Source organism: Octodon degus, unplaced genomic scaffold (assembly GCF_000260255.1).
Source record: "Octodon degus isolate 3935 unplaced genomic scaffold, OctDeg1.0 scaffold00083, whole genome shotgun sequence".
Classification (NCBI taxonomy): Eukaryota; Metazoa; Chordata; class Mammalia; order Rodentia; family Octodontidae; genus Octodon; species Octodon degus.
In genome coordinates this window covers 8750186-8763871 of record NW_004524659.1, presented here as the reverse complement: position 1 = coordinate 8763871, position 13686 = coordinate 8750186, and the positions used below count along the sequence as shown (strand labels likewise).

At 51.3% G+C, this 13686-nt stretch overlaps 3 protein-coding genes across 12 annotated transcripts in view; all 3 read left to right on the top strand.

Annotated features, from left to right (window-relative positions):
• The window catches only part of Clip3 (CAP-Gly domain containing linker protein 3), a 32454-nt gene extending 28758 nt beyond the window's left edge, over nt 1–3696 (top strand). For all 5 annotated transcript variants that reach the window (XM_023721527.1, XM_023721526.1, XM_023721529.1 and 2 more), the window contains 5 exons: nt 420–563; nt 633–756; nt 954–1018; nt 1723–1795; nt 2145–3696. In XM_023721527.1, coding sequence (XP_023577295.1) covers nt 420–563; nt 633–756; nt 954–1018; nt 1723–1795; nt 2145–2199 — 461 coding nt within the window. In that variant the 3' untranslated portion in view covers nt 2200–3696. The remainder of the gene's footprint in view (nt 1–419; nt 564–632; nt 757–953; nt 1019–1722; nt 1796–2144) is intronic.
• Nucleotides 3697–4071: 375 nt separating this feature from the next.
• On the top strand, nt 4072–9284 carry Alkbh6 (alkB homolog 6). 5 transcript variants are annotated; one of them, XM_004636750.2, is made up of 7 exons: nt 4072–4153; nt 4807–4885; nt 5185–5253; nt 6920–6980; nt 7350–7501; nt 7726–7842; nt 8824–9284. In XM_004636750.2, the coding sequence occupies exons 2-7, from the start codon at nt 4832–4834 to the stop codon at nt 9085–9087; spliced, it is 717 nt and encodes a 238-aa protein (XP_004636807.1). In that variant the 5' UTR covers nt 4072–4153; nt 4807–4831; the 3' UTR covers nt 9088–9284. The 5 variants fall into 5 exon arrangements, with proteins under 5 accessions (XP_004636807.1, XP_004636808.1, XP_023577349.1 ...); XM_004636751.2 differs by having other exon boundaries at nt 4128–4153; nt 7764–7842; nt 8824–8911; XM_023721581.1 differs by lacking the exon at nt 4072–4153 and adding an exon at nt 4162–4445.
• Nucleotides 9285–9350: 66 nt separating this feature from the next.
• Nucleotides 9351–13407, top strand: Syne4 (spectrin repeat containing nuclear envelope family member 4). Of its 2 annotated transcripts, XM_023721579.1 has the most exons (8): nt 9351–9976; nt 10143–10281; nt 10755–10898; nt 11059–11253; nt 11328–11576; nt 12335–12412; nt 13060–13118; nt 13210–13407. In XM_023721579.1, exons 1-8 carry the CDS (start codon nt 9861–9863, stop codon nt 13391–13393), a joined length of 1164 nt encoding a protein of 387 aa, XP_023577347.1. In that variant the 5' UTR covers nt 9351–9860; the 3' UTR covers nt 13394–13407. The 2 variants fall into 2 exon arrangements, with proteins under 2 accessions (XP_023577347.1, XP_023577348.1); XM_023721580.1 differs by lacking the exon at nt 10755–10898.
• The last annotated feature ends 279 nt before the right edge of the window (nt 13408–13686 follow it).

Genomic DNA, 13686 nt, shown 5'->3' with positions numbered 1-13686 from the left:
GCTTTAGACCACTGAGCCATCTCTCCAGCCCCTGTTTGTTCTTGTAACATTCTCATTTTGCAGAATGTTGAGGACATTTCTTATCTTCTCTCGGAGTGCTGAGAAACACTTTCTTTAAATAGTCACATTCTTCAGGGAAGGCACGGGTGGGGGGGGGTTACAAAACAAATCAAGGTTTTACAAAATGGAAGTTACAAAGCTTGTTACAAGATGGAGTTTAGGTTGTCAGCGTATACCAAATAGTCCTTGTTCATAAAGTTACTGTGGAAACATACAGAGTCACAAAATTGGAATCAGTTGCACAGGTTATAACAAGCTCTGGGGAAGGCTCTGGAGTTTCTCTGATTGGAGCCAGGACCAAGTGGCACAAGTCCTCAGATTGGCATCTGGGGTCTTACCTCTTTACCTTCTGTTGCCAGGCAAGAAGAAGTCCCCATCGTCACCATCTCTGGGCAGCCTACAGCAGCGTGAAGGGGCCAAGGCAGAGGTTGGAGACCAAGTCCTTGTGGCTGGCCAGAAGCAGGGGATTGTGCGCTTTTACGGGAAGACAGACTTTGCTCCTGGTGAGGATGGGGACTCTGGGCTGGTGGGCAGACAGGGCCTCGAGACATCCTGATACCCTCTTGCTACAGGGTACTGGTATGGCATTGAGCTGGACCAGCCCACAGGCAAGCATGATGGCTCCGTCTTTGGTGTCCGATACTTCACCTGCCCCCCTCGGCATGGGGTCTTTGCACCGGCATCCCGAATTCAAAGGTGAGCCCAAACTCTGACCCCCAAACCAAGGAGCCACCCAGAGCTCCAGGCCAGGCTCAGGCTCCTTCTGTTATGCAGCAAGACAGTGTGGCTGCCCCGGCCCTACCCAACCTCTTTCCTCTAGATCCCCTAGGGCTCAGTGCCCAGCCAGACCTGGCTGCTTACAGTTCTGACATTTCCCACTCCTGTCTTCACAGGATTGGTGGATCTACTGATCCCCCTGGGGACAGTGTTGGAGCCAAAAAAGTGCATCAAGTGACAAGTGAGTTGGGGGCTGGGAAGTGGGGAAGAGTTAACAAAGACCCTTTCTCCCGTTCCCATTGAAATAAACATAGATAACAGTTCCAGAGCAGCAGACCATGTCACTATCTCTGTTTAACTCCATTGCTCTCAAGATGTTGTGACCTCCTGGTCACCCCAAAGCCCTTACATTCCAGACTCCATTAGAGACTCCCTCCATTAACAGAGACCTTGTTCTTACTCCTCAAGAATAGACCCACCTTGGCCAGGTGTGGTGACACATGCCTATAATCCCAGCATTTGGAAGGGTGAGTCAGGAGAATTGATGGGAGTTCAAGGCCAGCCTGGGCTACAAAGTGAGTCCAAGGCCAGCCTGAACTGCATAGTGAGACTAGAGAGAGAGAGAGAGAGAGAGACAGACAGACAGACAGACAGACAGATGGACAGACAGAGAGAGAGAGACGGAGAGAGACTCACCTTAATTGGCCCACTGTTACCTCTCATGTAGACTCCCATTGGTCTGGGCATAAGGAGAGAGGACATGGGTTCTCAGATATATGTTGGTGACAGTCTCTGATACTTAGGTGGGGGCAGAAGATCTAGGAAAATGATAATGCAGGGTCCCAAAGAGGAGCATGGATAAATATAAGTGACAAAGAGTCTGGGTGGGTAGTAAGGAGATAGGTGGGTCTGCTATCCCCTCACATGCCATCCTGTTCTCTGCAGTGACACAACCTAAACGTACCTTCACAACAGTCCGGACCCCAAAGGACATTGCATCAGAGAACTCTATCTCCAGGTATGTGACCAACTCCTTTACCCTTTTCCTACAGAATGTTTAAGAAGCAGCATTCACAGAGCTGTTGGACTTGGAGGTCTGGAGCTCAAGTAGGGGCTAGAAATAGAAGACAGGAAAAGTTGTGACCAGTAAGCACATCTGGAAGCAGTCATTAGAGTGAAGCACCCGACACTGACTTCTGGTGACTTGAGCTTGTAGGGAGCAGGTAAAGGAAGCAGAACATCGCTGTTCTTTAAAGCCTAGAAGAGCAGTCAGAGGCAGAATCCCAAACATGGAGGGACAGTGGAGAAAGGGTGGTAGGGCCAGATGTCCTTACATGCTCATCACTGTGATTTGGTTCTCATTTCAGGTTGCTCTTCTGCTGCTGGTTTCCCTGGATGTTGAGGGCAGAAATGCAGTCTTAAAGGCCCTGGATCCCAGACAGATACAAGACTCCCCTCTAGCATCTCCTGACACAAGGAGCTCCCAGTCACCCGAGATAGAAATTCCCAGTAACACTTCCAGAATAGAGACCCCCATTAGCCAGCCCTCAATCACTGAGGTCCCATTATTAACAGATCCCCATAATAACCCCCCAGTACAGACCTCATGTCACCTAGAAAGAAATTCCCTGAGTAGCAACTTCAGGTTAGTCCCTGTCCCCAGCCCCTCAGAACGGACCTCCAATTAACAGATTTCCGTATCACCCAAAATGATGGTGATCCTCTCCACACAGTGCTCTCCAACAGGACGTTCTTGAGTCACTCACCAGTGAGGATCAGAACTCTACCATTAACAAAGACCCCTTTCTCCCCTTCCCCTTGAAATAAACATAGGTAACAGCTCCAGAGTAGCAGACCATGTTACTATCTCTGTTTAACTCCAGTGCTCTCAAGATGTTATTACCCCATAGTCACCCCAAATCCCTAACATTCCAGACCCCCATCAGAGACTCCCTCCATTAATAGAGACCTTGTTTTTATCCCTCAAGAAGAGACCCACCTTAATCAGCCCACTGTCACCCTCAATTTAGACACCAAAATAGTCCTGGAAGTGTTAATTACAGGGCCCCAACTCTTCCTACCCTCTGCACCCTCAAGAAACCCCCAGTGCCTTGTATGAACTCACCCCACATGGCCCACAGACCCTGTGCTGGCCAGACTCCCAGAAAATTTTCTATTTTTTAAAGTAAGGACTTCCCTTTCGGGGAGCCCCAAATTTGGAGACCCCATTCTGGGGCTCTGGGGATCCCATGCCCCAGAGTATATATGTCCTCAACTTCCCCTGTGCCCTCAAATTCTACAGCCCCTAGAAGACTTCAAAACTTTTAACTCCCAGGACCCCAAAATCATGGAATCCCCAAATCCCCAGGGAATCCCAAACTTAAAAATCCCCAATTCCCAACCCCCAGAAAACCCAAATCATTAGGTCCCTGTGCTTGGGATAGAGGCTACTGCAGTCAGGGTATGTATTCCATACTCCCAGAGAACCTGAAGCCCTTTTCAACAGGCGCCAGGAGACCCCAAGCAGATATTCCATTCCTGGAAATTAGAGGACTTAAGTGCTGACCTAACGGACCTCAAGAAACCCAAATCCCAAGAGCCCCCTCCCCAGGGAACCCCAAATCTTAAAGCTTCCATCTCTAGTACATGGAGGGTCCCTAAAACCCTGAGGGGACCCCAAGCGTTGGAGCCTCCATTTCAATCTACCTTCTGGTCACAGGTCTAAAACACTAAATCTCAGTCAGTGGCTCCTCACTGCACTTGGGCCAGATGAACAGCCTGAGGGAGAACCTGAAGGCCCCACGAGTCCAGGGCGGACCTAGGGCCCCAAACACCAAGGACAGCTCAAGACTGCCCCTTCACTGCATGTCCCCAAATCCGCATGATCCTGTCCTCTTCAATAAAGATGTATGGCCTCTTTGTGTCAAGTCATTATTCGGGGATTACGAGGGATCTTGGATGAAAAGGAAGACCTTTTTTCAATCCCGCCTCTCTGTGTCATGGGCACTGGATGGCCTAATTTGCGGGAAGTCCATCCAACAGGCCCTCTTTGCTTTCTGCTGCTGTAACCAACGTCTCACGCCTCAGTGTGGACAGATTGGCTTGGTGTCCCGATTGGTCTGTGCCAGATAAGACCCGCCTCCACTAACTCCCCAATGGCTCAGAAGCCAGGGTTTTCCCCCCCCATCCTTGATGAAAGCTAAGGGGGCGGGCAAATACTGAGTTGGAGCACCGATTGGATGGAAGGCGGACTATTACAACCTCTGAGAGTTTCCATTGGCTTGAAGGTTCTTGCGTCAATCAAGTGAGGGCGGAAGTGGCTGAAAGGGAGTTGGAGGTGTTGAAATCTGGATATTGGAGGGGATACCGGCGGACGGTCAGTTTTAGGGGTGATCGGGACAGAGATGAGTGTCCAAAATGGCTGGGAGTAGGGTTCGTGGGAAGCTCAGTGGTGGTTCGAGGGGGCTCAGCGTGGAACCCTAAAGGATTCAGAATCCGGGTCTGAGGGATTCGGGGACGGAAGAAGGTTTGAGAGGCGTCAGGCTCAGGACCGTCTGAATGGGTCCAGAGTAAAAGGCTCGGAAAAGACTGAGAGTGGACATGTCTGAGAAGAAGCCACAGCCTAGGGGCGCACGGATGCGCAGAATGGGACATCTCAAAGGGCTGAGGTCAGAGGAGGGTTAGTGAGGCGTTGAGTTTTGGAGAGCCGTGCTCAGGGTTCCAGGCCTGAAGTGGGTTATCAGGTATTTAATGGGGCTTGGGGGCCGGGGGGCAGTGCTGAGAGTTTTTAGAAAGCCTCCCTGTGAGGGTTCAGAGGATGTTCTCTGTTAGACTTGAGAGGGCAGGTGTTCTTTGGGTGTGGACAGGGTGCCTGAGGGGATGATTATGTGGTTTTGGAGGGTTTCTGGGATTAAATTTCACAGGAGGGCAGAGGTGAGGCCCTGGCCTTTGATCAGGTGGAAGGCTGGATCTTGGCTAGGGTTTGGGAAGCTTAATGACTTCATTATATCATCCTCCTCTCCCCCACAGGATTGGTTGCAAGGAGTTGCTGTCAATGGAGGAGCAGGATGCCAGGGTCCCGGCCCTGGAACCGTTCAGGGTGGACCAGGTTGTTAGGACTGGGGATGCAAAGGGTGAAGGTGGGGGCTAGGGAGGGAGGTGGGCTGGGATGACCAGGCTGATTTCTGGGTCCACTCTTCTAAATTCACTTTTACCCTCAGAGTCCAGCTCTGAGCCACTCCCCACTCTCAACCCCACCCTGGAATGGGCACAGGGCCCCTTGATGTCCGACTCTGTCCCATTTGAGGTTATCTTTAGCCTCTCCCCAGAGGGAGGAGTGCACAGTGATGGTAGATTGCCCTGTGTGGGTCCAAGTCCCACATCTTCAGAGGTGTATCTCCATTGCAGGCACCACCTGTCATCTACTATGTCCCTGACTTCATCTCCAAAGAAGAGGAGGAATATTTGCTTCGACAGGTGACCCCTCTAAACTTGCTTTCCCCTCTTCCCATATCTTTCTCCAACTCCCAGCCTCTGTATGAAATCCCTGAAGGCTGCAAGACCTGGCAGAGAATAGGGTGTAACATAGCATCCATCCTCCACTCTCCCTGTTCCTCTCTCAGGAGCCCCTTGGGCCTGCCAGCAAAGGCTTTTTCTAAGGGGCCTTGGGAAAACCACACTGATTCTTACAAAGGAGATACTTATGAAACTCAGACTCCCTGTACTGAGGTAGCCCAGACCAACCTCTAAAGCAAGGATGTTACTACATCAGATTCCTTGTACAGAAATAATCCAGGGCAAGCCAGAGGTTTGAGAATGAAGTTACAGAATGCATACTCCCATACTGAGATAGCCATCACCCCCAGCAAATGCCCTACCAAGGACGCAGTCCTACTATCTTTTATTCCCCAGTATTGCTTATTTATTGAACCCAGAGAGCACCAAGTTATATCCCCAATCCTTTTTTTTTTTTTTTTAAATGTATATAAGATTTTACTAAATTTGTCTAGGCTGATCTCAAACTTGCATTCCTCCTGCTTGGCCACCACAGTAGCTGGGATTTCAGGCATGCATCATCATGCCTTGCTCCAATCCTACTATGTTTATCAATTGCCTATGTGGAGCTTAAATTCCCAGTACTCCTGCCTCAGCCTCCCAGAGTGTTGGGATTACAGGCATGTGCCACCACACCTGGAAAAAATCCTATCTTAAAGCAAGTTATAAATATAGGTTGAAATACCCCAAAAATGAATGTTACAGAGTAAACTCTTCCTTGTACTATGAAGTCCACTTGAGCTTGAGTCCCAGGAGCAAGTTAGCTGCAGAATGTAGGCTTTTGGGCTGAGAAAACTTATACCAAACCTCTGGGTTTTTTGGATTGCGTTTTTTTTTTTTTTTTTTTTTTCTTCTTCTTCTTCTTGACATAGGGTCTCACTCTATAAGTCAGACTGGTCTTAAATGCATTATGTAGCCCAGGCCAACCCTAAACTCCTGGCAATCTTCCTGCCTCAGCCTCATAAGTTCTGAGATAATAGGCATGGCCACCATGCCCAACTTGGATTAAACATTTTACATATTTTAGAGTCCCTGGACTCATATATCCCAGGCCAGTCCAATAACCATAAGGATGATATCTTCAACTAGAGTGTAAACTTCTTAGACTAAGATAGCCCATGCTAGAGACTAAGGATCTTGGCAGTGGAATATTTCCAAAATATTTTCCTTGCTGTACTGATAGGTCACCTTAGTACACTGTCTCCCCTGGGCCATAGGAACAAGAAGGTTCTTGTTCCCAGTTAGAACTCAGGCTGTCCCTAGATAACCCAGGAATCAGAAAATTAGAGAGCAGAGTATTTTATGGTCTGAAAGAGGTTAGACTTGTCCCGAAGGTCTGAGTAGACTCAGACCATCATGGTGCGGCCCAAATTCCTTTTGTCAACTGTAGTGGACACCTGTAAGCTCTGGACTCAAACTCCACCCAAAGAGAAAAGAAAATCCTAGCAACATACTACCTCAGAGCGGTATGAACTCAGCTGAGAAGTCATTTCTATCCCAGGCAAAGTCCCTTGTGTTGGTCTGGGTAGGAGAGTTACAGAGGAATGGTCCTTTAAAAAAATAGAGTGATCCCTTCCCCACCTTCCAGGTTTATAATGCCCCAAAGCCAAAGTGGACGCAACTGTCTGGGAGGAAGTTACAGAACTGGGGTGAGTGTCTCTGGCTGGGGCATGAGTGATTCTGGGATGTGAACATAGAGCTCATATCCAGTAGTCCTCAACACCTGGAAGGAGGGGTCCCTGAGGGCTAAAGGGGTCCCAAGAGCGAAGAGTATTCTGAGGGGTCAGTAGAGATCCTCCGACTCCACTGAGAGGTGAAGGATTTCCTGGTGAGTTGGGAGTTCTCTCTCAAGGTTTAAAGGTCTGGAAACCTCAGAGAACCTTTGAAGTGTCCACTGGTGATCTCCAAGGAGTTAGGGAATCACTCAGGGTCAGGGTGCTTCTAACCACTAGGATATCCCTGAGGGGCCTCCAGGGCTCCTTGATGGGGTATCCTCAGGACCCCACTGTTCTCTCCAGGTGGGCTCCCCCATCCCCGTGGGATGGTACTTGAGCGGCTGCCCCCATGGCTTCAGCGCTACGTGGATAAAGTGTCTGACCTCAGCCTTTTTGGGGATCTCCCAGCTAACCATGTCCTGGTGAACCAGTATCTGCCTGGGGAGGGCATCATGGTAACTACATACCCTCACCCCAGCTCCTACAGTAACCAGCTCCTCCCAGAACCTCTGAACTATCAGGGGAAAAGGCATCCTGCGTACCCATCTCACACTCACAGAGTGGCCACTTAACCCCATCCAGCACTCATCTCCCCATCCCAACCTGGGAGCCCCTCCTTTGACCCAGAGGGTGGGGAGGTACCCTCCTGCCCTGCCCAGCCCTGGTGCCCACTCTCCAGCCCCATGAGGATGGACCACTGTACTACCCAACTGTCAGCACCATCAGCCTGGGCTCCCACACCATGTTGGATCTCTACAAGCCACGGCAGCCAGAGGACGATGATGCTACAGAACAGGTGGGCCTCGAGACACTGCCCATGCCCTCGGGGTGCTCCCACATCCTCCAGGATGACCCAATCCCACCTGCCTTTGAGGTATTCCTGACACTTAGATGTACACCCATTTTCTCCTGGACACCTAACTCATCTGCTTGTAGGGTACTCTAACTGCCATGATATCCACAGATACTGCAATGTTCCTACCTGCTGTGTGGAAGCCCTTGGCACCCAGAGACCCCTTGACTCCATACCCTCAGTGTTCCAACAGCCCAAGGTTTATATACTGATTCAGGGCTCCCCAGTATACCCACAGACATTCTTGCTATCAGCTATTCCAACGTTTTCTCATGAGTGTCTCAGGATCCTTCCAGATACCCTGACTCTGCCCACTACTCCAACATAGATATCCTGACACTTGGTAATGTGATCTGCAGTATGGGACACCCCCAGATTCTCCTTGTTCTTTGTCACATGAGTGTGTAGGAACTATCTCTGTGCCAGCCTTTCTGACACCCCGATATACACAGATCCCTGCTCTTCAGTGTCCCTTTGGCCTTGTGTGGCTCTGGACACTGATAAGCCTACTTCTGCAGATATCCTCTAATGACCTCAAATACTGCCTCCCTTCTGACCTCTTCCTTACCTGGTCTTATCCTCAGCTACGTCCTCACCACCCAATTCTTCCCAGGTGTTCTGGGACAGCTCATCTCTATCCCAGCTGCCACATCTTGTGTACCCTTTGACATCCCCATCTGTGGCCTTGTTCCTGCCCTCTCCAGAGGGCTTGCTGAGCCTTTTCTTTCCTGCCCAGTAGCCTTAGCCTGGAAATCCAGATTTTTCATTCCTCAGCCTCCAGTGTCTCTGTCTCTAGGGGCATGCTTTTTCCTTGGCCTTTGCCCCAAGGACTTGCTGACCCTTGACCTCTGGTCCCTGGAAGCCTAGTGACTTTTCATCCACCCTGATCTCTGGATACCCACTGACCATCAACCTGCCCCATAGCCCCGGCCACCACCCAGGCCTATCACTTCGCTGCTGCTGGAGCCCTGCAGCCTACTGGTGCTCCGTGGCACCGCCTACACGCACCTCCTGCATGGGATTGCTGCAGCCCACGTAGACACACTGGATGCCACCTCACTGCCAGCAAATGCAGCTGCCTGCCCATCTGCACAGCCCGGAGCTGACTTGGTGCGCAGCACCCGCGTCTCACTGACCATCCGCCGAGTACCACGCGTGCTACGCGCAGGTCTCTTGCTTGGGAAGTGACCAGCAGGCTTCAGGGCCTGTTAGGCTATCTGGGCTTCTGTCCCCTCTGGGCTTTGGTGATTGTGATCTTGTGACCTTGGAACCCTGGGATTGGGTTTATTAACCTTATTGACCTTATTAACTCTGGCAGCTACCCTGGGTTATTTATTTTACCAGAAACTGGGAACCACCCTATTTCAAATAAACAATATCTTTCCTTTTCACTGGTGTTAGATTGTTTGAAACAGGGTCTCACTGTGCAGTTCATGTTGGTCTTGGACTGATTATATAGTTCAGGGTGGCCTGGAAATGTTGGGGATCCTCTAGTGTGAGCTTTCTAAGTACAAGTGCTGGGATCCCAGGTGTGTGTGTGTGCACCAAGCTCCCCTTTTTTTATGTAAAGTGAAGGACGTGCTTGGTCTCCTAAGCAAAGTGCTGGAGACCTTAAGTGAATAGCTGAGCCCTGGAGGTCAGATGTATGAGTCACTGAGGGACGGAGTCTGGGGCTCTTGAGCTGGGTGGGGCTTTTCTATATGGAACCCTTGGGATGAGTCAGGTGATGATGGAAGATTCAGTTGCTGGACTGCTAGGAAGGAGTTAAGTGATTGCTGTCACCTCAGCAGAGCATCAGGTTACCTGGGTGCAGGTTCTTCTAAGAAGGGGTGGAGCCAGGTTTTCCTCTGGCACTCCAGCCTGCCTGAGGTCTCCAGAGGAGGTTTGAAGAATACCACTGACTAGGGAAGGGGCTTTGCTGGGTGTCCTCTTCCTAACCTTTGATCCCTAAGTCCCCAGCTATGTCCTTATCACCTAGACTCTCCTCAGAGCCCCTCAGTCATCCCCCCGGAGCCCCTAGGGAGCTGGATGTTGCCCAAAGTACCATCTGCCCTGGGCTGGCAGAGGAGACAATCAGGTGGGGACTGGGGCTTTTGTAAGTTGATCCCAAGAGGGTGTGGGTGGGGTGGGGTGGGGGCCATTGGTGGTGCTGTGGCTGTGATCGCTTGGTGATGGGGTTAGGGTGGAGTAGAAAATAAGCCCCAGTGGCTCACCTAGGGGCCAGTCCATACCTTTACCTCCAGGCCAGAGCAGGTCCAGGACTCCTTGGACCCTTCTGAGTACTTCCAGGGTGCACTGAGAGGCACTGAGCCTGCTGCCAGCACCCCCAGGACACCAGCACCCCCTTCGCATGAGGAACCAGCTGGCAGCAAGCTCCAGGAGGTGAGACCCTTGCACCTCCTTTCCTCTTTTCTGTCCCCCAGAATTTAGCTTCTACCCCACGGGTGAGGGGATGATTCTGGAAGGCTTTTGGGCATCAGTAGGTAGAGGGACATTTCTAAAAGATTTCTTTGTCAATCTGTATAAAGTATTTCAGTATTTCACCAACTGAGAAAGAAGTATTTAGTGAATGGTCCTAGTGCAGCCCCATTCTTCTGGGGGGTACCCAGCCTCATCATACCTCCTTGTCCAGGCCCCCAGGTTCCACATACCCAAATTCCCACAAGGTTTGAAAACCCATAGTCCTTGAATTTTTAGATGTCCCCAGACTCCAAGTGGGAGGTCCCTAAGTAGGAGGCCAGAGATGGATGGACTCCGCTGCAGAGAAACATCCAGAAGGCCACAGCCAGCAGAAGAGGGGTGGCAATGGGAATGACCCACTGGCCCTGTTCTGGTTGGTCCCCTGTATTCCTCAGCATGCCATCTCTGGCCGTGAAGTATTGGAGGCTGAGCATGACAGCCTGCAGCTCTGCCTGTTGGGGCTGGGCCTCCGACTGCAGGACCTGGAGCAAGGCCTCAGGCCATGGACACTGGCCCAGAGCGGGATGGCCCAGCTGCAGGTGGGCAGTGAGGCGGGACGTGTGCTTATTGCACGTTCTAGGTCTCTGCATAGGAAACAGGGGAGTGGATAACTCAAGTTGTGGATCCCTGGTGTGTGTGTGTGTGTGTGTGTGTGTGTGTGTGTGTGTGTGTGTAATGGTGTCCAACCATGTGTCCCAGGTCTTGCAGGCAGAACTACGAGGGGCAGCAGAACGTGTGGATGCACTGTTAGCATTTGGTGAGGGGTTGGCACAGCGAAGTGAGCCCAGGGCTTGGACATCTCTGGAGCAGATCCTGAGGGCCCTCAGGGCCCACCGCGATACCATCTTCCGACGGCTCTGGAAGCTGCAGGCTCAGCTAGTCAGCTATGACCTGGTATGGCCCACCCTGATGGTCCCTAGCCCAGACATCAATCCCCCAACTCCCATGACCTCTGCCTTCTGACCTAGGTGTTCGAGAAGGCCAACACATTGGACCAGGACTTGGAGATTGAAGGAGACTCAGACGGGCCAGGACCTGGTGGAGTCTGGGGGTCCTGGGCACCCAGTAACCTCCCCACTCCTGCAGAGTTGGAGTGGGACCCAGCAGCAGATGTTGGGGACCTGGGGCCCTTGGGGCAAAAGACAGCCTGGGCTCTGGGGACTCCCCGTGAACTGTGTGGCCAGTGGGGCCCCCAGGGCAGGGGACAAGGCCTTGAGGTGAGAGCGGTTCCCTTTGAGGGTCCTCCACTCAGTCAGGCAACCACAGGGCACGTTTGTGTGCCTTTTGGCAGAGCCCTTGTCATTCAAGGTCCTGGTAGCTCTGTCTCTCCTTCTATCTCTTGATGCCTCCATGACTTCCCCACTCCTGTCATCTGTCTCTGTGGAATCTTATATTGAACTTCTCCCACTTTCCATTTGTCTCTCTTTGCATCTTCAACCTCATTTCCTCTCATTCTTCCCCTTCTTGGCCACAACCATACTCTGAGGCCCTATGGCAAACACACCAATGGCACTGTCATCTCGGGGCCCCCAGGTGCACGGCCAGCTTACTTCACTTCAGTCTCTCCTTACATGTCACTTTGGAGAGATCTGCCCTGGCGCCCAGTTGGCACTCCTTATCTTCCAGCTAGATTTCCTGATTGACTTACCACAGCATGGCAGGATACATTTATTAATTTCTGGCCTCTCTGGCTAGGACATAAATTCCACAGAGGCCAGGATTTTGTCTGTTTCCATCTCCACTGTGCCCTCAGACCTAGAACTGTGCCTGGCTGTTACAGATACTCATTAAATATTTGTTGAACAAATGAATAAGTGATGTCTGCCCCCTCTTGGTTTCTTTGGGTCTGTCTCCTGTGAGATCCCTGCTTCTCAAGAATGCCACCCTTATGATGCTCCCCTATGTGGCCCTTCTGAGACCATGTTACTCTTTGTCAGAGGTTCTCCAAGAACTGAATACCTCCCTCTCCCCATAGGACGTGCTCATGTCGGGGCTCAGCCACTGGGAACATTTAGGAAGTCACCGAAGACGCTCTCGGCTCCGGAAGCCTCAGGTGAGCTAGTCCTCAGCCAGGTGCAACACTTGGGAGTGCTTGATGGCACTTGACAGAAACCCAAATTAAAGACCAACACACAAAAAAGGGGCCCTTCCCCTGTAATTGAAGATGCCAGTGCAGCTAAATTCAGGATCTCAAATGCCGTCAGTACTCAGTTCCTCCTCCTCTTGGGCTCTTCTTCCCCTAGGTGGCTCCCTTGTTAGCATGACTACACACTCACTTGCTGTTGGTTTGCCCATTCCAGGGAGGAGGGGTACCCTTGACCCTCGGGCAGCAGCCAAGATCCCAGTGCTACCTTTTACTCTGTGGGTTAACTCTATGGGCTGTGCACACTAGTCAGTGTCCTCTGATTGGCCATATCGGTGTCCCATGCCCAATTATAAATGTAGGGGAAATGGATCAACTTTGCATGAACCTGCTGGTCTAAGAACAGGGAGGCTAACTGCTGCCCCCTCCCAAATTACACCAGTGTTATAAAGAGAAGGAGGGTCAGATTGCACAAACAGACTCATAATACATGTGGAGATACCCTAAGTCCATGTGGGGCACTGGGGATAGCAGAAATGCCAGGAAAGGAGGGATAGGACTAATCTTATAAGGAGTACAGTCCCTCTCTTCTGCTGTGGGCTGCCATCTCCCCTCAGGACAAGAAGAGGCAAGTGTCTCCCAGTCTCGAGGACATGATGCTGGAGGTTGATGATGGGTGAGATGCTTGGAGAGCGGGTCTGGGGCTGTGGGAAATGGCTCATGGCAGTGTTCCCTTTGCATGTTTGATACTGCATTTTCCTTCTCAGGGACCCCACTCCTGCATCCAGGAGGCCCAGGACCTTCCTCCTTGTCCTCCTCCTCCTCTTCCTTCTCCTGGTGGGTGCCACGTTGCTGCTGCCCATGTCAGGGGGCCCCTGCTGCTCTCATGCCCGACTGGCCAGGACACCCTACCTGGTGCTCAGCTATGTCAATGGTCTCCCCCCAATCTGAGTACCTAGCCCAGACATGAGCAATAAATGGTCACTGTCAAAGGATGTGTGAGGATGTTGGATGCTCAAGTCCCCAGAACCTGAGATATGGTCCCCATGTATCTGGACATTCTCCTCTACAGATCCCTTGTCTTGAGCACAGAGCAGAACTGAACGAGCTTCTCTTGGACTGGGGTCTCCCAGACCATAACAGAGATTCAAATTGAGGAGCTAATTTGGAAGGTGATTATTAGGGGGAGTAGGGGTGGGATGAGTTGGAGAGGGGAGAAAGCTACCTTTGGGTGAGTTAATGGA